Source organism: Motacilla alba, chromosome 11 (assembly GCF_015832195.1).
Source record: "Motacilla alba alba isolate MOTALB_02 chromosome 11, Motacilla_alba_V1.0_pri, whole genome shotgun sequence".
NCBI classification, from domain to species: domain Eukaryota; kingdom Metazoa; phylum Chordata; class Aves; order Passeriformes; family Motacillidae; genus Motacilla; species Motacilla alba.
The window spans coordinates 10144730-10165177 of NC_052026.1; the positions used below are offsets into that span (position 1 = coordinate 10144730).

At 37.4% G+C, this 20448-nt stretch overlaps 1 protein-coding gene across 7 annotated transcripts in view; it reads left to right on the forward strand.

The window, feature by feature from the left end:
* Window positions 1-20448, forward strand: part of CHD9 (chromodomain helicase DNA binding protein 9) — an 85411-nt gene that overhangs the window by 40941 nt on the left and 24022 nt on the right. For all 7 annotated transcript variants that reach the window (XM_038147702.1, XM_038147706.1, XM_038147705.1 and 4 more), the window contains 14 exons: window positions 1964-2075; window positions 5265-5414; window positions 6529-6597; window positions 6683-6738; window positions 8095-8212; window positions 8724-8810; window positions 10137-10274; window positions 12445-12566; window positions 13774-14017; window positions 15106-15282; window positions 16125-16268; window positions 16367-16622; window positions 17447-17657; window positions 19649-19844. In XM_038147702.1, the coding sequence (XP_038003630.1) occupies window positions 1964-2075; window positions 5265-5414; window positions 6529-6597; window positions 6683-6738; window positions 8095-8212; window positions 8724-8810; window positions 10137-10274; window positions 12445-12566; window positions 13774-14017; window positions 15106-15282; window positions 16125-16268; window positions 16367-16622; window positions 17447-17657; window positions 19649-19844 (2080 nt within the window). The remainder of the gene's footprint in view (window positions 1-1963; window positions 2076-5264; window positions 5415-6528; window positions 6598-6682; window positions 6739-8094; window positions 8213-8723; window positions 8811-10136; window positions 10275-12444; window positions 12567-13773; window positions 14018-15105; window positions 15283-16124; window positions 16269-16366; window positions 16623-17446; window positions 17658-19648; window positions 19845-20448) is intronic.

The window sequence follows — 20448 nt, forward strand, 5'->3', positions numbered from 1 at the left end:
TCCTACCATTTTTCCAAACCCTAAAGGTGTAAACCAGGGTCTTGGTGGGGTGGATATTGTTTCATGAATGATCTTCCAGGAAGTTCTCACTCATAAGTTTATCAGGTTTCCCTTTAAATGCATGTTAAATTTTAGCATCCAGAATTCCTTTTAACAACAGTTTCAGGAGGTCAATCACAATGTGCCTTGTTTGCATCATTTTGGAATATATTAGCTGATTTGACATATTAGTGACAAGTGGTAATGTAACACTTAAATTTTATGAAACAAAGTGAGATAAAAATGGAAAAAGCGATTATCCAAGTCCATCACTAGAAAGCGTCATATTGGACAAATACCTGAGAATACAAGTCTTAAAATAAAAGCCAAGAAAAAAAGAAAGATGATTCCTAATCAGAGCTTGAAAAGTGAGGGGGGAAAATGCTCAAACTAACCTTAAAGTCAGTAGGGAAACCAGTGTGTTCATTGCTGAAATTATTTCCTGTGATTATGAAACATGTTTTCTAAGTAATACTTAAACTGAGAACACCTAATGAAAAGCCAAGGACCAGAATTTACTTGTGAACAAGCAGCTCTGTGATTATGCTGACTACAGCTTCATTTCAACCTGCATCCATCAGTGCTGTTCATTTTGTGCTGAAAGTGAAAAAAAAATTGGAGTGGAAAATCTTTAGTGATTTTGGGGTTTTTTAGCCTTTCCACTGAACATACATAGTGATTAAATATTGAAAAGCAATGCAAATATTCATTGCTTCTGAAGTTATACCTGCAGTCTTTTGTAAGCAACGTTGCTTAAACTTTCCCTAATGTTTTGGTAATTTAAGAAACTTATGTTCCATGTGAACTGTTAGTCTGGACATAGTAAATATATATGTGTTCTCTTGTTTGAACATTTGCAAAGAGAAGTGAGTTGTGTTTCAACCATTACATTCTCCCCAATGGTGTTCTCATCACGTGGCCAGTGTATTTGGTGTTATATTGCTGTAAAATAACTTGTATTGTCTGTATAAAGACTAAAATCTTGTGCTTAATTTGTTTGTAACATGGCAGAAGCACTTGTATGCTGGAACACTTTTCTCATTTTCTGTTACAGATCTAATCGTAAGAGACCAGATGAAATATATATTTTAGGACAGCTCTCTGTGATTTTCTTGAATAGTTTGTCATTCTACAATTATGCCACTGTAAACACATTTAAAGAAGTGTATTTGGCATATTTCAAATATGGAAAAATATTTTTACACCCTTTAGTTAGAAACAAATCTGATTATTTACAGTGTAATTTTTAAATCCAAACAGAGGAATAATTGGTGCTTTTTCATTAGAGTTTAACTAATTTATTCAGCACAATGGTGGTTCTTAACATACTCTGATAGGTTCTAAGATTACTTACAGATAAAACTACCAGATTTTGGATCTAGTTTTTTTTTCCCCCTAAGGGCAGAAAAAGATTAGTTCAATTCCCTTATTTTTACCATTCAATGACTTATTTAAGCATAAAAGTTTTGCATGTCAGAGAGCTTTGGGTGATTTTTAGATTGCTCTCCACGGTTAATTTTTCTAAGTAAAAATAAGGGAAGCTACATTTTACAATGGTAATTTTTAATGATAAATCATTTAGTGTTGTCATCTGCAGATGCTATCTCTGCTAACTTTGTGTTGTTTACCACTGTCAGTTGGTTTAAATGTTGGATTTTGTATTTCTGTTTCTCATGTAAAGATTTAAAATGTATATGATAATTAGGAATTTGTGGTAGCAAGGTAACGGTAGAGAAGCTCCCTAACACTAGTGAACAGTACTGTCTGCTGTAAGGTATTTGAGACCTATTTTTGCTCATTTCTCAGGCAGTGGTGCTGTCTGAGTTTTATGTTGAGAGTATGGGAATTGCTAGTGATTTGCTCCTGAAGGTACACACAGTGGTGTACAGCATTCACTCAGGGTCTGGGGTTTTGTTTCTGACAGAAAGCTGATCATTACACTGGGCAAAAAGCAGAAAAGGAAAAACGAATCTTCAGATGAATTGTCTGATGCTAAGCAGACTCCACAGCGGCCACTGAAAGATGAAGACTCACAGGTAAGTAGTTGGTATTCTTGTTTGACAAATTTCTATGTGTTATGTTACAGATCTTTTTTTCCCTGTCTCCAGAAAGTTACACTTCCTTGCATGCAGTGACAGTTCCTCTCTCACTTCCGTGTATCTCACAGGTAGAACTTCTCATCATCAGCCGCTTCGCTCAGTTGAAAATCAGAACATCCTACAGGGTAGCATCCCTTTTCCATAACGGGACGTCAGTGCCCTGCTTCTGTCTGTTTCATTTCAGTACAGAAGCCCATAGATTTGAGACTCTGAGTACTTACACTGAGCTGGCAGTTAGACCTGATCTTTACTTTGGCCGAGTGTGAAAATGCAGAGATTGCCTAACAGAGACAGGACGTTGATCAGTGAAGCTGGCTCTTTGAGAACTTTTAAAAGGGTTATTTCAAGCTTTAATGTGTTTTTTTGGTTTGTTTTTTTTTTTTTCCGTGAGCTCTGCTTATGTAGAAACTGAAAGAACAGATTTCTTGCAGTGTTGGATCTGAAGGCAGCAGTGATCAATATGCTGATAGGCTCTAGTTGCTTGAGGAATACCTCTGAAGGAAGTGCCTAATGAAGAATTGAAGTGGTCAAGTCATTCCCTTGAGGAATAGCTCTCTTATAACTTACCTTCTGCAGTTTTTTCATAGATTGCCCTGAAATAATAGTAACATAGCTAATTATTTCTAAAACTTGTGCACAAAGAAACATGAACTGTTGACAAGAGATTATATTCTATTTATGTTTGCATTAGTAACAGAATTATAACTTCTTGCTTTAGGGCAATCTCCAGTAACGTAAGGTTATGTGCTGGAACTGTGCAGGTTTTTATCCTGTGGCAATTTCGTTCACAGAGGCAAAATCAGTATTCAAAATAAGGTGCTGTTGAGTAAAAAATTAATTGCATTATTTGATGATAGTTGTCAAAAAACAATTGTGAGATACTGAATTGCCCTCTGGTGTTTCACAGATAATAATGCTGGAGGGGAAAAGGGATCAGAAGCCATTTCCCAGAATTGACTTCTTATTAACTGAAGTGATAGCTTGTCCTAGGTAAAGGTTACCTGAAAGGATCTGTAACTTTTCAGTCATGTTCTGTTATCAGATAAACATAAATTTATAGGCCAATAAATGTAATATGAAAGACTGAAGATCAGTTCTTTCCTGGGTGTATCATGAAATCACCTGCTTGTGGTGTTAAGGGAAAAGAGGGTAGAGATAATCAGGGGTGGCATGAGAGAGAAATAACTTTTATTGCAGAGTGTCACAGCATTGCCCTGCTCTCTTTGAAGGAACTGGGGAGAAGCAGGAAAGACATAAATTGCTTTACTTCATTAATTCATTTTCTCTTTAGTTTTTGAATATGTTCATGATTTTATTTTTAAAGAGCTGTTTCTAATTTCTGTTGCAAATAGCTGCTTCAAAGCTCTGGGGGGCAATTTTAGGCCTTTTTTTCCCCCTAATTCATTTTGCATGCTTAGTTTCACATCAAGTGTCTTCCTTAAATAGATGTATTTTTTAATTTTTTTTTTTTTAATAGGTGGTGCTACTTCATTTTTTTGTCTTAGAGCCATTTGTTTATGGCCGTAGTTCTCAGCTCAGGGAAATACAAAAGTTTTTTTCCAAACAGCTCAGATTATGTATTAATGTGTTGGAGAACATATGTTGATGTTTTGCTAATCACTTCATACTTTAGGAAAAGGCATAGTGAGAAGAATTGAAAATGCCAGTTACATAAGCTTGCATTGCTCATGTTACCTGGCTTTTTTTTTTTAAACCTACTTCTGTCAGCAAACTATTACTGATTTAAGTATAATGTGACATTAGTGTGTCCTTACATTAGAAATTCCTTTTGGTTATAACACCTAACACCACACACATTTATGCAAGAACAGCTAATCTACATAACTGTGCAAAGCTCACAAAGGAACTTCATTTTTGCAGCTTCTCTAGAGGAATGGTCATAGCCCTTCTTGGCCTTGTGCTGTACCCAAAAGTTACTGCTCTGCTTTTGCAATGTAATTAAAGTACAGCTACGTCATTTACCAGATACCAGCCAGAACAAGGGCTGAATTAACAGTCAGGAAAAAAAGTTCCTGTGCTGCAATCTCACTGTTACTTAATATCTGCTCTGCAGAAGCCACTGTGACCACAGGATTTAGGGTTTTGTCCTCTTCACAACTTGTTCTCCCAACTGAGTACTGCAGTGTAATATAACATTGCAACCTGCGATGGATTTTCTTGCACAAAAATGCCCTTTTCTATGTAGCTCAATGTAATAAATTTGTTTTGTAGAGACTGTTTTGTTTTGCTGTTTTCATTTTTGTGATGGTCAGTTCTGTAGAGCAGATTATAGTGCTTTCAAATGTTAGCTGACTAGTTTGATACTGCTATTTTTATCCAGTGAATCCAATTTACAAATTAATCTTACGGTTAAATAGGCAGTGTCTCATGTTGGTACTGAGGGCTAGGAAATGTTATGCAATATCCTAATAATCCTAAGTATTTGAAGCTGTGAGTGAGAAGGAATTATTTTCTTTGACTGAACATTATTTCTTCAGCTGGAATTTGTTGCCCTCAGATTCTTGCAGAAACCAGAATGGAAGGCTAGAGAGAGAGAAACTGCAAAGTAAGCTGTATAATGCTGTTAAACAAGCCTTGATGAACGTGGAGGAGAAAATACAGCCATTAACAGAGCAACAGACTTTATTAGCTATCATGTCAGATTTCATCAGCAATCTGACCAATATGATCTAGTGAAAACCTTCATAATTTTTTGTGCAGCACCATTTAGCAGAGACACATCAGCTTATTTTAAATCTTTGATGCTGGAGTTGGATGGTAACACGCTGCTGTTACACTGCATTGGGAAATCACTGTTGAAATACTGATGCTCGTGGAAGATCTGTTATGTATCAGCTTTGCTCCCATACCCTGAAAAGAGTGTTTCATGTTTGCTTTTGAACCCTAAAAACAAAAGTATCGTATGCTTACATGAAAGAGAAAATAACAATTTAATTAATTGAACATAAGTGGATTACAGAGGTATTTATTTCATGTTTGTTATCAGATGTTGACCTTTGGTTGTAGGTACAGCTGAAGTATTGCTTAGTGACCCAGAACATGCAGCTCAGGTTCGGGGAAATTTTGGGTAAAACCTCCATCTCTTTCCTTTTTCCTGCATGGCAGAAGAGAAGATCAAATCGTCAGGTTAAAAGGAAAAAATACTCTGAAGAAGGAGAAGGGAAACAATCAGAAGAAGAAGCAGCTAAAGTTTCTGTTAAAATCAAGAAGAATTCTGCCCCTTTACCTGCTGAGCAGCCTTTACAATTATTTGTGGTAAGTAAAAATTGGCTTGCTCTGTGGGAACTTTGTATTTGTCTCAAGTAGTTCAGTGAATAAAGCTTCTACCTTGGAATACATTATTATTTCTAAGCCACAGTTTAATGTGACATTTTGCTAAGATCTTAAGAACTATAAAAAATTACTTCTTACTATTTTTTTGTGCTGCAAACATCTGTTGACTTAATTGAAGAATAAGACTAAGGATGGGTGTAGTTCAAGTAATGTTTTATGTGGCATAGGCGTATGAAAAAGCTCTGTTCTAATGTTTCCATGACTTAGAGAAGCATTAAATTATTTGTGGGTTTTCTGCTTCTTGAGGTATTTGAAAATACCCACAACCCTTTCAGGTTTACACTTCACTGTTCAGCTTGGGGACTCAAAACTTACTGTTGAGCCATTCAAGGTAAACAGTGGCAGGGAAGAAACAGGAAAAAAGTGTTTATGAGATGCTTGAAAGTGTGCCAGAAGTTGTAAGGGAAGGAGAATGATGATATAATGGGGAGCAAATCAAACAAGAGTGAAGGTGACTGAGTGTTGCAAGCAGCTTGTACAGATCACCTCTGTCTCTGAGACCGCACCCCAGTTGTGGCAGAGCCATGCAATCCCATCTGTGCCTCATCTCAGCCCTGCTGGGATTCTCAGCCACAGCCTCGTCTCTCTGATTCCACAGCATGTTTGTTGCCTGTGTGCAAAGTAGATGGATCAGACTGAATTTGTGACAAGTTGGATTTCTCTTCTCTTTTTCCACCTGTCAGAGTTGTTCTCCGGTTGTGTATAACTGAATTCTGGATATGTCCAGTGCATCAATTTAACTCAGCAGGGCATTCACAGTGTCTGGCAAGCAGCAGAATCCCCAGTGCTTGCACTGAGTGTGTTTGGCAGGTGAGCACTACAGCTGATGCTGTTTGGAAGTGCCAGACTTGCTGTACTTCTGCACATAACCCTTTCTGGATTTTACTCCCAGCCTGTTAGGGAATGCTGCTGGTGGAGGTCAAATTTACCTTTATTGCTCATCTTCTGACAAGCCACATATGGTTGAAGGTTTTAAGCCTGAGAGAGAGGGCACGTACTGCAGTTTTATAATATTATTGTTTTCATGTGTTTATAGGAAAATCCAAGTGAAGAAGATGCAGCAATTGTAGACAAAATCTTATCCTCCAGGGTAATAAAGAAAGAAGTAAGTGATTGTCATGGGATAAAATAGTTTATTTGAAAAAGGTGGCATCTATAATTTTTCATCTCCCCTGAATTTCCTTTTCCAGATATCTGCTGGGATGACAGTAGACACAGAAGAGTTTTTTGTAAAATACAAAAACTAGTAAGTATTGAAAAGTTGTTTCATTGGATGTGTTGACTGAACTGTTTAGTATCATATTTATGTACTCAAGTTTTATACTATTTGAAGGTTTTTTTGTCATCTACTGAGATTTTTCTGTACCAATTTAATATTTAAAATTCTGAGAATCTGTGATATGGTAGTAATAATTTTAAAACTATGAGGATTGTGAAACTAGCGCTGTCCAATAAGCTAGCAACTTTTATTTGCCACAGAACAGATTTTTTTCAGAGAAGATATTTATGAAATTAGAAGATATATTTATTAAGATCAGCAGGGACTACTTGGCTGAGGCAAATTTTAATTTCATGAATTTAAATCAGAGGTGTTTTGTGAACCTAGATTAGATTTACAGTGTCATGAATTTAGGAGATACTGATGTAGTAGTTGGACTTACTGTTTCAAAAAGAAAGTAAAAACCTGTGATAGAAATGATGTTACATCAAAAGCAGGGAATAAAAAAATTGCAGGAAAAAAACCTTTTCCATATTTTATTTTAAATTTTATATATATTTTCCTGTTACTACTCAATTCTTGATGCTGAAAATCCAAGCTTGTTTTAAATTTTACATATGTGAATAATTTAATCAGATTTTTGCTATAATAAATGTAACTTTTTTTAGACTCTGGTTCCACATGTTGCTGGAGACCATTTACCTTGTGTTTTTCTGAAAGGGTAAAATCTGTCTTTTCATCTGAGAATGAGTAATCCTCAGCTGTATCTTATTTCTAGCATATCTTTAGAAAGCTTAAAAAATGATGGAAATGTACTAAAAAAGGGATGTGAGGAAGAAATATGTGTATTTCTGTGATGTATTTCCAGAAAGGCTCTCCTGGGGGGGCCAGGTAGATGCTGCAGCTCCTGGTGCTGCTGGTTCTGACTCAGAGCTCCTGCCCCAGCCCAGTCCAGGGCAGTTCCTCTCTGCCACGGGCTCTGCTGCTCCTCCTGAGCTTCCCGTGGGCTGGGCTCTGTGCTCCAGCACTGCCTGGAGAGATGGTCACAGGAGATACATGGAAAAACCACATCCAACACATGAAGTCATTTATATCTCTGGGTACTTTCTGGTACAGGTGTCAGATTTTAAACTTGACTTGTTTAAGCTCACTTGAAATAAGCTTGTTTCTCTTCTTAGGGCACGTGAAAGTAATTTGTGAATCTATAGAGTTTCACAGATTCCAGCTCAAAAATGCTGCCTTAACTAGGTGCTGCAGGATGATTATTTGGAAGAATAAATATTTGATCTTCATGGTGGATTCTGTTATTTTAACTGTATATTAAAAATAGATAGTAAGCTTTTGCTTTCACCAATGTGTTAATGTCAATCTCTGTGATTTTAGCTCATATCTCCACTGTGAGTGGGCCACAGAACAACAGCTTTTAAAGGATAAAAGAATCCAGCAGAAAATAAAGCGATTCAAAGTAAGGAAAGCACAAAGAGCTCACTTTTTTGCAGATGTGAGTATGAAATAAATAAGCTTTTTCTTTTTTTCTCCTTGTAAAATTGTGATTACTAATTTGGTTTTATATAGAAGAGCTGATTGTTAGGAACTAAAAATGAGCCATTGGTGTTGGTTTCAGCAGGGGGTGGGTTATTTAATGTAATTTAAAGAGCAAGTCTTCTGGAGCCACTGAACTAACCTGACTTAGGTGGTCTAAAAGTGGAATTGGTTGAGTAACTACTTAAAAGTGGTAAGGAGGGACGGATTGTGTCAGTATGGCTAGTTTCTCTAGGACTTCCACAAGACAGCTCTTCATCCCAGATATCTGGTGTCAGATCCCTCTTCAGTGATTGTTGCCCAGGAGAACCAAGGGGTTGTGTGCAGGGGGCTGGTGTGGAATTTAAGGTCTGTGCAAAAACCTCAATAATTTCCAACTACCAAATTAATTTTGTGTACCATGAGACCAAGTCTTAGCAAATACAAACTGTTTTTGCCTCTCTACTGATTTTATTCATTTTTCACTGCAGATGGAAGAGGAACCTTTTAATCCTGACTATGTTGAGGTAGACCGGGTATTAGAAGTGTCTCTTTGTGAAGATAAAGACACTGGTGAGGTAAGTATGTCTTAAAGCAAATCAGGAAGGTACAGCTCCAGGTAGTGTTTGACAATTGTAGTTATATCAGATCTCAGAGTAACCCTTTAGTGATTTCAAAGCTTCAATAATATTTTTAATGAGACATGACAGTCTTGTCCTTTCCTGTGCTACCTGTGGATTTGAAAGGCAAGTCAGCATTTAATAGCTTATATTTTTATTAGTATTAATAGGTCACAATAGGCAAAGCTTAGGTATTGACTGACATAAATGTCAGGTTCAATAATTGTCTTGTGAGTTCCATCAAAAGGCTGATCCAATATACTGTCTTGTCTCTCTCATAGTGGCATGGGGTCACTGGTAATAAAAGCTTTAGGCAGCCAGTGATTTGAAGTGCATTGATAGCCACCAGTGAACCATTCCCTCTGTATTTATCAAAACTCATTTTTTTAAATTTCAAGTACCTCTTCTGGAAAGCTATTACACAATAAAAATATTCTGAGATTAAAAAAAAACTAAAAAAAACCAAAAACCAGAAAAGCAAGTGAAGCAAGTAAATTGCCAAAATTCAGAAAGTCTGAGAAAAATGGAGATCAAAGACAGAGAAAAAAGTTGTTGATTAAAGCTGTTGGAAAATCTATAACGCTTATTCTGTTTGTGTGGATAGCAAAATGAGCTGACTTTTACCCCGTGATTTCTGCATTAATCTTCCTAAGAGTTGAGAGTTAGAATGACTTTTCATTGTATGCAGCAGATTTGTCATTATTACATTTTTAGAAAAAAAGCATTGTCATAAGACTTTCCCCTCAGCTTCTGGAAGGATGACTCTTTGTTTGGTTTTTAAATATTTACGTCTGGAATCTAAATAAGATAATCTGCTTTGGTTCCATTTCTTCTGTCTGTTATTCATCAAGCCTGTAAAGCTTTATCAGAGTTTTGTTGATAAGACCTCTCTGGTTTAGGAGCTCTAAAGCTCTGGTTTAGGCCTAGGTAGCCTGGTTTGGAGAGTGGAGGAAATGTCCTGGGTGTAGCACTTCTGTAGGTAGTTCTGCCACCCTGCCCCATTTCCACAGTTATCACAAATACTGTAATTTATCTTTCCTGAGACCAAAGCAAGATTCACTTGTGGGTAAGAGGGTTTGAAAAGCACTCCAGAGGTCTACAGAAGGTGGCAGAGTGTTGGGAGCCAAGGTAGATAACAGGAATCTGCATGGAACATTTAAAAAATTGTCAGAAATGTGATTTTGATTCCAGCTCTTGTGTAAGCAAGCTAATCTAATAGTAAGACATATTAACAGTCTGTATACTAAATTAAAAACTGATAACATTCAGAATTTTCTTCTGCAGCCTGTTATTTACTATTTAGTAAAATGGTGTTCGTTGCCATATGAAGACAGTACGTGGGAGCTGAAAGAAGATGTAGATCAAGCAAAAATAGAAGAATTTGAACAATTGCAAGCTTCCAGGCCTGACTCAAGAAGATTGGTAAAATTATATCTAATTTACTTGTCTGTCTTGGTAAATCTGACTTAGTTTTCCCAACTTTAAACTCCTGTGTTAAAATATAAGGCTTATTGACATTCTTTGTAAAGCGTCTGTGTCTTGTTGCCTAGGAATAATAAAACATTCAGGTAGGCATAGATATATATTCTTATCTTAGTTGTTACTCTAAAAAAATAAAAATCTTTGCTTAGGAAAAAAAAAACTGAAGTGCTGTGACGTTCTGAGTTTCTAACTGAGCAGTGAGCCACAGGTTGAAACTGGCTATCACAGAACTGAGCACCTTTAAAATGAGCAGAAACCAGGATGACGTGTTAACACCCTTTTATAGAGAAGAGAGTTAAATTTTGTGCTTCAGCACTGAAGGGAATTGGCAAATGAGATCTGTCAAACAGGTTCTGTAATTTTTTTCCTGCTTTTATTTTTCTTCTGGTTGTTAAAGAGCTAGCTGAAAGGAAGAAAAATACATGTAATCAGGAAATGTGTTTTATCTTGAAATTATCAATCTTCTGTCTCTTAGAGCAGGAGAAAGCAAAATAGTTCTATTTCAAGTCCTGTATGTCATTGTCAGAGTAGGACATGTGTCCTGCGTGGTGTAGTACAACACTTGTTCTAACTTACTTCTTTTACATAACTAAATATGCACAGTGTTTTAATTTGGAGGCTTTGGAATTTATTTTAATGGTTTTTCCATCTACAGATAATGACAGTAGTCACGATTAACATCTTCATATTATATTGAGTTCATTTTTGTAGTATTTATTTAAAATCCTGACATTTTGGCATGTGGGAAGAAGAGCTGCTATACCTCTGTTACCATATTTGGCTGTGAGAGAAAAAGATGATTAAAGCGCAACTGTACAACTGACAGTCATCTCAGCATCAGCAACAAGTATTTTTGCTTCAGGCTCCAGCAGCTACAAGAAATTATTTGTTGACTGCAGCCCGGCAAGCAGGAGCATGGCTGCTGCAGGAGTGGGGGAGTGGACAGATGGCAGCTGGTGGGAGAGGGGAGGAAGCCACAGCTGCTGGGGAGGGACAGCTCCTGCTGCACCCAGACCTGGGCTCAGGTGATGCTGACGCTGGCAGTGCAGAGAGACAGAATTCACATGGGAAATTCAGAGCTGCTACATAAGGCCACATGAGTCTCCAGTGAATGCAAGCTTTTATAAATCCTGAGAAATGGGGAGGGGGGGGGGGGAAGTACAGCTGGTGAGAAAAGCTCCTACTAAAATTACTTCACTTGAATGTGTGAGTTTATCCACGTTGGGATGCAGGAGCTGTCAGAAGAGTTTTCTGCTGGAATCCTACCTAGTATCAGTCAAAACCTGCATGATTCCACCTCGAAGTTGCCTGCTAATCTAGAGGCCAGGCTGTTCTGGCTCCAGGCTTGGGAGCTTGTGTGTTTGTTTGTGTGTATACATAAATATTTTACTCACAGTCTCTCGGCTTTCCTTAGCTTGCGAGGGCCCTGAAGGTGATACACCTTGATACTCTGTTTTGTCATGGCCTTTGTATCATGACCCTGCCTATGCTGATGCTGTTTTGATCAGATCCCTTGGGGAAGTCTACTCAGGGCACTAAAGCTCTCTTTTTGTGCTACTGCCCGGGCTTCATGGGTTGGCAGTGAGCCAGAGTGATCAGCAGGGCAGGGCAAGTGCAGAAGGGAGAGAGCAAGATCATAGTAACTGTGTAGATACCCAGACTGCTTCAGCATCAGCTTCCAGAGCTGCCTTAGACTTCAGGGATGTTGTTAATCCCAAAACGCAGTTGGCTCTCTTGCAGGTCAGCTGCCTGTTCTTACAGCTGCCAAAGTGAAACTTCATGTAGCCTGGAAATTTCATATATAAATGAATTTGTGTGCACTGTTATTCCAACCAAACTATTTGTATTCTATTTTTAGAAGCCAGTTGCTTAATTTAATTATCATATAGACTTAAATTCATTTCAAAAATAGCAATTCGTAGAGAAAAATAAATACAAATTTCAGATTTTTGCAGACTTTTAGTAAGTGATGTTAACAATGACACTTCTTGTGAGGTTGAATAACAACATTTTAAATCGAAAGTGATACATTCACAAAATGGTGGGGTTAGATATTTTGGAAAAATAAAGCTAATATCAATATGTACCTATATTTATCTTTTCTTTAAAGGACCGACCACCTCCCAGCTCCTGGAAGAAGATAGAACAGTCCAGGGAATATAAAAATGGCAATCAGCTCAGGGAATATCAACTGGAAGGACTTAACTGGCTCCTATTCAACTGGTACAATAGGTATATGCATGGAATATTTTTTAATGTAGATTTTAAACCATATGGAGTGAAACACTTTTTTTAGGGATGAACAGTGTTTTAACCAAATTTATTGCAGCTTCTCTGCTTATAGCTAAAAGAATGTAATTAGAACAAATTTCTCTACCTTTGGGTATGCAAGGATGTTTTATCCACAAAAATTAGCAAAATATTAAAATAATGCAGCTAACTTAACTGAAGAGAAATGTTCAATGGCTGTGAGGGAATTAAAGCAAAAACAATGAAAGTGCAAGCTTTCACAATTTTTGAAACTAGTAGACACTTGCATCTTTCATAATGATTGCTAGGAATAGTATAATAAAGTTACCTCTTTTGAAAAGTAAGGCTAGTAAATGATTGCATCATCTGTACTTTAAGCTGAAGTAACTTCTGTGCATTAATACTATGTGTTATGAACAGAAGTATAATCACTTGGAAGATCTTCCCCAGAATGATGTATTTTCTCTGTTTCTAAGTTCATTTTCTGTTAATGTATTTTCTGCTTGCTGTATTTCCAAAGTACCAGTTGCATATCCCTTACAGAGATGATTTTACCATGCATGTTATTGGTCTGGCAGAAGGAAATCTGATTTTAATTCTCATTCAAACAGTGCAGAGCTGTGTGACATCTGCAGACAGAGGGAAGGGCTGGAATGTATGGCTGAGGGCAAGCATGGAGTGGTGCTTCATGCATATAGGCATCTGTCTAGTTCTGGAATCAAAAAGGGAAATTTGCTAATGATGCTCTGATGCACTCCTTTCATGTGAGTGTAGCAGGGATACTTCCTATGTGTGATTTCTAGGGATTCTTCATTAATTTCTAGCAGTTTTGTCAAGGTGAATGTGCATGTAGGAAACCTGCCTAATTTAAATTCCTTTAATTAGGGCAATGGTAGTCCCAGAAGAATACTTCTGGAATATTTTTGTAGGAGAACTTCACGGAACATTCTGTTCTCAGGTTTTGACAGTGCTAAACCTGATGCAAAGCTTTACACGAAGGTTTTGTGCACATTCCTTCACCTTAACCAGGGAATGCTTCCAAGGATCTTTTTGCAGTGCCTCAGTTTTCACTGTTGTTGTAAACTGGTGTATTTGAGCTTTGTTTCTGTAAATTGTTCATTTTGCTAACAGCGTTAGGGTCTGTACTTTATTTGATGACAGTAACAAATAATTTTTTTTTTGCTTTCAGGCGAAATTGCATTTTAGCAGATGAAATGGGCCTTGGCAAAACCATTCAGTCCATTACGTTCCTGTATGAAATCCTCCTGACGGGTATAAGAGGCCCTTTCCTGATCATAGCTCCGCTTTCCACTATAACAAACTGGGAGAGGGAATTCCGCACGTGGACTGACCTGAACGTTGTGGTGTACCACGGCAGTATGATCAGCAGGCAGATGATTCAGCAGTATGAGATGTACTTCAGGGACTCCCAGGTATGAGAACGTCACCTGTGTGCAATAACTCACCCTAAACGTGGCTCAGGTGGCAGCAGTGACAAGGATACTTGACATTATCTGTCTTTTTATCTTAGTGAAAGTCATTTCACGTTCCAGGATGTTGCATTTGAGCATCTTCAGCAAATGCTTACTGGGTAAATTTAGTGGCAGTGTTAGCAGCAAGATGTGTGCGTTGTTTCACTGTGCTGAGTAATTTTGCAATTGAATGGCAGTGACGCTGGTACTCTTGTGGAGATTAAAGTGTACACAGATGGTTGCAGTTGAGTCCTGAATTTCAAGAGAAGGGAGAAAAAAAATAATACTGATTAAGCTCTGCTACCTTTATGAAGCTGTTGATTTCCTTTTGCTGGTGTTAACTGTGTAGAGTCTGAATGTGCTTTTCTGAAATACACACCATTAAATCACACGAGAAAAACTTGAAACCTGACTATTTTAAAACTTTTTTTTCCTTTTTTAATATATTGTGCATAAATAATTCTTTTTAATTGTCATGGTGTTTCTTCAAAATTGATCAAGCTGAGAACTTTCTATTAATTAGTACTAAATATCAAAATAACATCTTGTTTGCCTAATTAGTTATTCTCTGCTGCCTTGCTGAAGGCCTTACATGTTCTCCTTGTCAGACCAATGTAGTAAAAAGTTTTCATTGAGTTCCCATGTGATACTGTGATTACCTACTGTATGACTGCTAACTGTATTAACATCATATATTGTTATTGATTGACCATAGAATTTTTCCTGTCCCTCCTACAGATTTTCTTAGCATTAAAAATGGGGTTTTATCTACATGCACCTTCTGAAACAGTTCTGTTAGGTGGTTATATCTGTAATTTAAAAGGGGTTAATTTTTTTCTGTTGCTTAGATAATACTGGCTTTGGGTCCATGAATAATTATTCGTTAGTATTAGTTAGAGAGTTACCAAGATTATTGAGTGTGATGACAAAGCAATTTATAATGTAAAATCCAGTGTCTGGCTCCTGGCAAAATTTCAGAAACAAGGAAATGTGTACATTGAGCAGATGGGAGGGAATGTAACAAATTGTGTGTATTGATGAATTTGTAGGGCCGTATTGTTCGAGGTACCTACAGGTTCCAGGCCATTATCACAACTTTTGAAATGATCCTTGGTGGCTGTCCAGAATTAAATGCGATCGAGTGGCGGTGTGTTATTATTGATGAAGCTCACAGACTGAAGAACAAAAACTGCAAACTTTTGGAAGGACTAAAATTAATGAACCTTGTGAGTAACTATAGTTCACTTTTTGGGTTTGATTTTAGTTTAGTATAGTATGATAAAAAATGAAAAATCTGCTTTACATGTCAAAAAAGACCTCTCAAGCAGTGTTTCTTGAGGGATAACTATTCCTGATACTCTTCAAACATATGTGGTTTTGATAGCTTATGCTGGTATATTTGTGATTAAACAAAATGTGGCAAGTTCTCACTGTAAGCACAATCTATTTCCGATGATACTGTTGTACAGTTTTTGTTTTGATTAGGATGAAAATATCATTTAAAATTTGCTTTAGTTTTTGTGCAATGTGTTAAAATTTACAAAGTATTTTAAGCAAGTTATTTAACAACAAAAGCATGTGAGTGGTAGAATTTTAAATAGACAGATTGTCTAGGCCAGTAGTTAAAATTTTATTTTACACAGCTAAAGATTTTTAAAAGTAGGTACTAGCATGTATCAGATGCACCATGACTAGTTTTTCTTTTTTTTATTGCTTCGTTATTACTTTCCTGTGTGTTCTGAGAAGTCCTTTGATTTGCTTTCTGATAGATGCTCAGTGTATATTTTTCACACTGTAGAGAGGGAGGATTGTAAATCTATGAATATTGCAGGCAAAGTTGAAATGTTCACTCATTCTTTCATTACAGATGTAGGAAGAGAAAATTTAAAGGAAAGCTACTAGAAAATAGTTACTGGTGTTTTTTTAATAAATCTGCTTATTTGTATTACCTGTGTGCTTAGTGACACATAGAACTGGTGTTTTCAGGTTTTGATGCTCAGACATAACACAAACATTTCTGCAAATGTGTGCAGATAAGGTTACGCAAGGTCTTTTTGTCCTTTTCTAGGAGCATAAAGTGCTGTTAACAGGTACCCCACTGCAGAACACAGTAGAAGAATTATTTAGCCTCCTTCATTTTCTGGAACCATTGCGTTTTCCTGCTGAGTCTACATTCATGCAGGAGTTTGGAGATCTTAAAACAGAGGAACAGGTATGAGTTCATGTGAGCTTTAGAGAGGGACTGCCTTATCACTGAGCTGCAGTGTTACCTTTTTTTCATGTTCCAACAAATGGTTGTGCTTCCTTCAGGTTCAGAAACTGCAAGCTATCCTGAAACCCATGATGCTCAGGAGATTAAAAGAAGATGTAGAAAAAAAGCTGGCTCCTAAAGAGGAAACCATAATAGAAGTAGAGCTAACTAATATTCAGAAGAAATATTACCGGGCGATTTTGGAGAAAAATTTTGCCTTTTTATCCAAAGGAGCTGGGCAGGCGAATGTACCCAATCTGGTTAACACTATGATGGAACTCAGAAAGTGTTGTAATCACCCTTATCTCATCAAGGGTAAGTACAGGATAAGGACTGGGGTTTTTGGGTTTTTTAACTTATTTTTTATTTTTATTTAAAATATGTAAGAGTTTTGTAGTAATTCTTCAATGTTTTCTTCAGATTTTCCAAGGATTGGATTAGGTGCAGACATTTTTTTTTTGATAGCTACAAGACAAAGTTGTGAGACATTTGCATATGTGAGGCCCGAAGCTTGAACTTATTCTGTAGGTTTTCACAGAACATTTAGAAGCAATTATCTCATGGAAATGGTACAACTCTTTAAAAGCAGTATGAGCAAGAACTTTTAGGTTTAAGTTTTGAAATGAATGGTTCTTTCACGTGATATGATCTCTGTCAGTCTTCGTTTCTTTTCTCACTTACTATTAACTGGTGTTTTTCCTGACTTGAAAGAAAATACACTTCACACTCCAAAAGTTTTGTCTGTGGTTCAGAAGTGGTATTCAAAGTACTGGTTTTTTGCAAAGACTCATGACCCGTTTAAAATATCACAAAGACAAAAGAATTTTTTTTTAGTATTTTTTTTTACATACAATACTTGAGAATAAGTATTTCAGTTTTGGAAATTTGGAGGATGGGGGTTCACCTCATTCAAAGTGTTTTTCTATGGTGTTCTGCTTAAAAACTTAAGACTTGTTTTCAAAGCTGATAAAAATCAATGTTCTTGCTTAGACTTCAGATCCATCCAGAACTCTGTTCTGTCTCCATCAGTACCTAAAGGGGGATATTTAGAGTACTGATTTTGGTAACTTAGATTTGAATGAATGTGGAGATATTTGTGTAGGTACATCCACAGATAAGGAAATAATATTCTTTGATAGGTGCTGAAGAGAAGATCCTTGGAGAGTTTAAAGAAACATATAGTCCAAGTGCTCCTGACTTCCACCTGCAAGCAATGATCCAGTCTGCTGGTAAATTGGTTCTTATTGATAAGCTTCTTCCAAAAATGAAAGCAGGAGGCCACAAGGTCCTTATCTTCTCTCAAATGGTGCGCTGCCTTGATATTTTGGAGGATTACCTTATACATAAAAGGTAAGATTCATCTTCTGTATCCTGTGGTATATTGCTCTGAGTGGATGGTAGTGCAGGATTAATGACAGCAGCCCACCAAAGCTGGGAGTTCTGTTTTCTTTGTTTGCTAATCAGTGTGTAACTTTGTGTTCTGTGGTGATTTGTTCATGACTAATTAGAAACTTCAGAGAAAAACTAAGGAGAGATTGTCCAGTTTGAGTAAACCATGTGCCTTCACTCTGTTGCTTTTTCCATTAAGCATTCAGTTATGTATGTACTGTTTCTACATCTTCTGCCAGAAACCAGGCGAGTTCAAACTTACCATTGCTTGTCCAAACCCCAGGAAGCCCTGAATGTGTTCTTTACTTACATGGTGTTGATCTGGGACCGCATGGGTCCAAGATACAGCTCCTTACTTCCAAAGGAATATAAACGCAAAGGGGTGAACGGGGGGATGGGGTTTGTGTCAATGTAAAAGTGAAAATGTTCTTCCTATCTTTGCTAAATGAATTTTGCTTTGAATTTTGCAGCGGAACTGAACTGCCAGCCATAAACCTGCTCGTTGGGCAGGCTTTTGCCATCACGTGTAATTGCACCCTCTGATTATTACAGACTATTGACTCCATGGAAACTAAATGCTTTTTTGAGCATGTGACTAAATAAATACATAAAACCTTAAACTTGGTTAAAATTAGTAGTTGCTGTATCAACCTGAAAATACTTAACAAGGCATAGTTCTTGTTGTTTTACCAGTGTTGCAATGTACATACTGCTTTGAAGTATGTAATTGTCAGTGAACTACATCATAGTAATGCAGAGTTAACATGTTGAAAACCAAAAATTATTAATGTTAAGCCTTCCTGCAGTGGATACTGGAATACTGGATATTAGGTTATTTTAATATCTCTTTTAGTGATAGTTCTGTATTAAAGCTGTCTGTTTGAACTGGGAGTGCAACAGTTTCTGTTTTATTTTAAGAGATTAATTTTAACTTCATGGTGATACTTTCAATTCTTCATGGAAAATGTTCCTTTTTCTGCAACGATGTTACATTTAGACCAGTGAATCATATCTATAGGTTGAATCTTTTGAAATCCATAGAAGCTGAAATTTGCTATGTGCTGCCATTTGATTAGAAATGTTGGAGTGCACACATGATCAGACTTAGCACTTAACAGAATTCAGGCCTGTAGGAGATAGATGGCTGCCTGCCAGAATGCCTGTGGTCCTGTGGATTATCTGCTGTGCCATTTTATAGCTGATGAGAAGAAAAATGATTGTGAGGCTTTTTGACTACTAGGTGGACATTCAGCTTCTTACTCAGTGGACAAGTACAGAAGTATTTGCTCCCTTTTTAAGCATTTTGCTTAATTTCAGGAGTTTCAAAGGAGTCTTTGTAATTGTCAAAGGTAACAAATGACAGTTTTACTTCAGGCTTGAAAATTTGCTCGATTTAGTCTAGGAGGCCTTGATAAAGACTGTTAAAGGTGCTGTCATGGCATTTTTGTTCCATTTCTCTTAATCTTTACAGAATCAGTATGCAGTTTGTCCAATGACAGCTCACCAAGCTCTGGTTTCTGCTGATTGCTTGGTTACTCTTAATGTGTTGAGGCAATCTGGTATATAATACAAGAGTCCAGTGTCCTGCTTATGTGACCCTAGGCAGGGATCCAAGGATAATACATGGAAACCTTGAGTGTCCACATAGGACTTCAGGTTAGGGTGTGTTTTAATGCAACTAAGTAATACAGGTATAATCAGGTAGTTGCTTAGTGGGCAAAATGCAGAAGAACTTGTCTTAAAATGCTCAGTGTTTGCTGATGTGCCTTGGTACTACAGCTCTGCAAGTTCCGACATGATTCTTGGTTATGTTACCCACTGCTAATCAGAGTTAGTCCTTATCACTTTCATTCACTGCAAAGAATAAATATGTGAGCAGTAGACCTGTTGAAAGACTCCTTGAATTGCAGACCCATGGGTGAAGCCCTGTGTGCTGTCTGTGCCCTGTGCAGGTACCTGTACGAGCGCATCGACGGGCGCGTGCGGGGGAACCTCAGGCAGGCTGCCATCGACCGCTTCAGCAAACCCGACTCGGATCGCTTCGTCTTCCTCCTCTGCACCAGGGCTGGGGGCCTGGGCATCAACCTGACTGCAGCAGATACCTGCATCATTTTTGATTCTGACTGGAATCCCCAAAATGACCTGCAGGTAAATTTCTTTGAGCGTGGTAGAGAGCCCTAATTAAACCCAGTGGATAAAAATTTCATCGCTTTGAATGTTGTCTCTGTTTGAACACACGTAATTTTGAAACGGTCACGTTTTTAAGGCATGTGTTTAAAGTTTTTTGTTGCCTTTCGTTTGGTTGGGGACTTTTCTTTCAGTTACTTTTGAAAAACACAGCACAGGTGAAGTCAGTGATTTGATAAAACCCTCAAGAATTGATGACACTGTGAACCCAGGGGCTATATTTTGCATGTACTGACTAACACCGTTTATGGAAATAGAGGTGTTCCGTTGAAACATAATATTCAGGAAAGGATTCATATGCATTAGGAAAAAGCGAATTAATCTAATCTAGGAATTGGATGCTGAAATTTAAATAACTCTCAAGTTGCAACTCCTCTACCATTGTATCAGATCAGCTAACTTAGGAGCTGGCAGGTCTTTTTATCTGGTGTTACTGCAAGGGAAGTACCAGTCAGGAGCATTTAGCACGAGCCATTCATCTGCATTTTTCTTGCTACGCTGTTTAGAAAACTGTTCGCTTTGTGGAAAATATCTGATAGCTTCTGTTTGCTTAAATGTGTGTTGA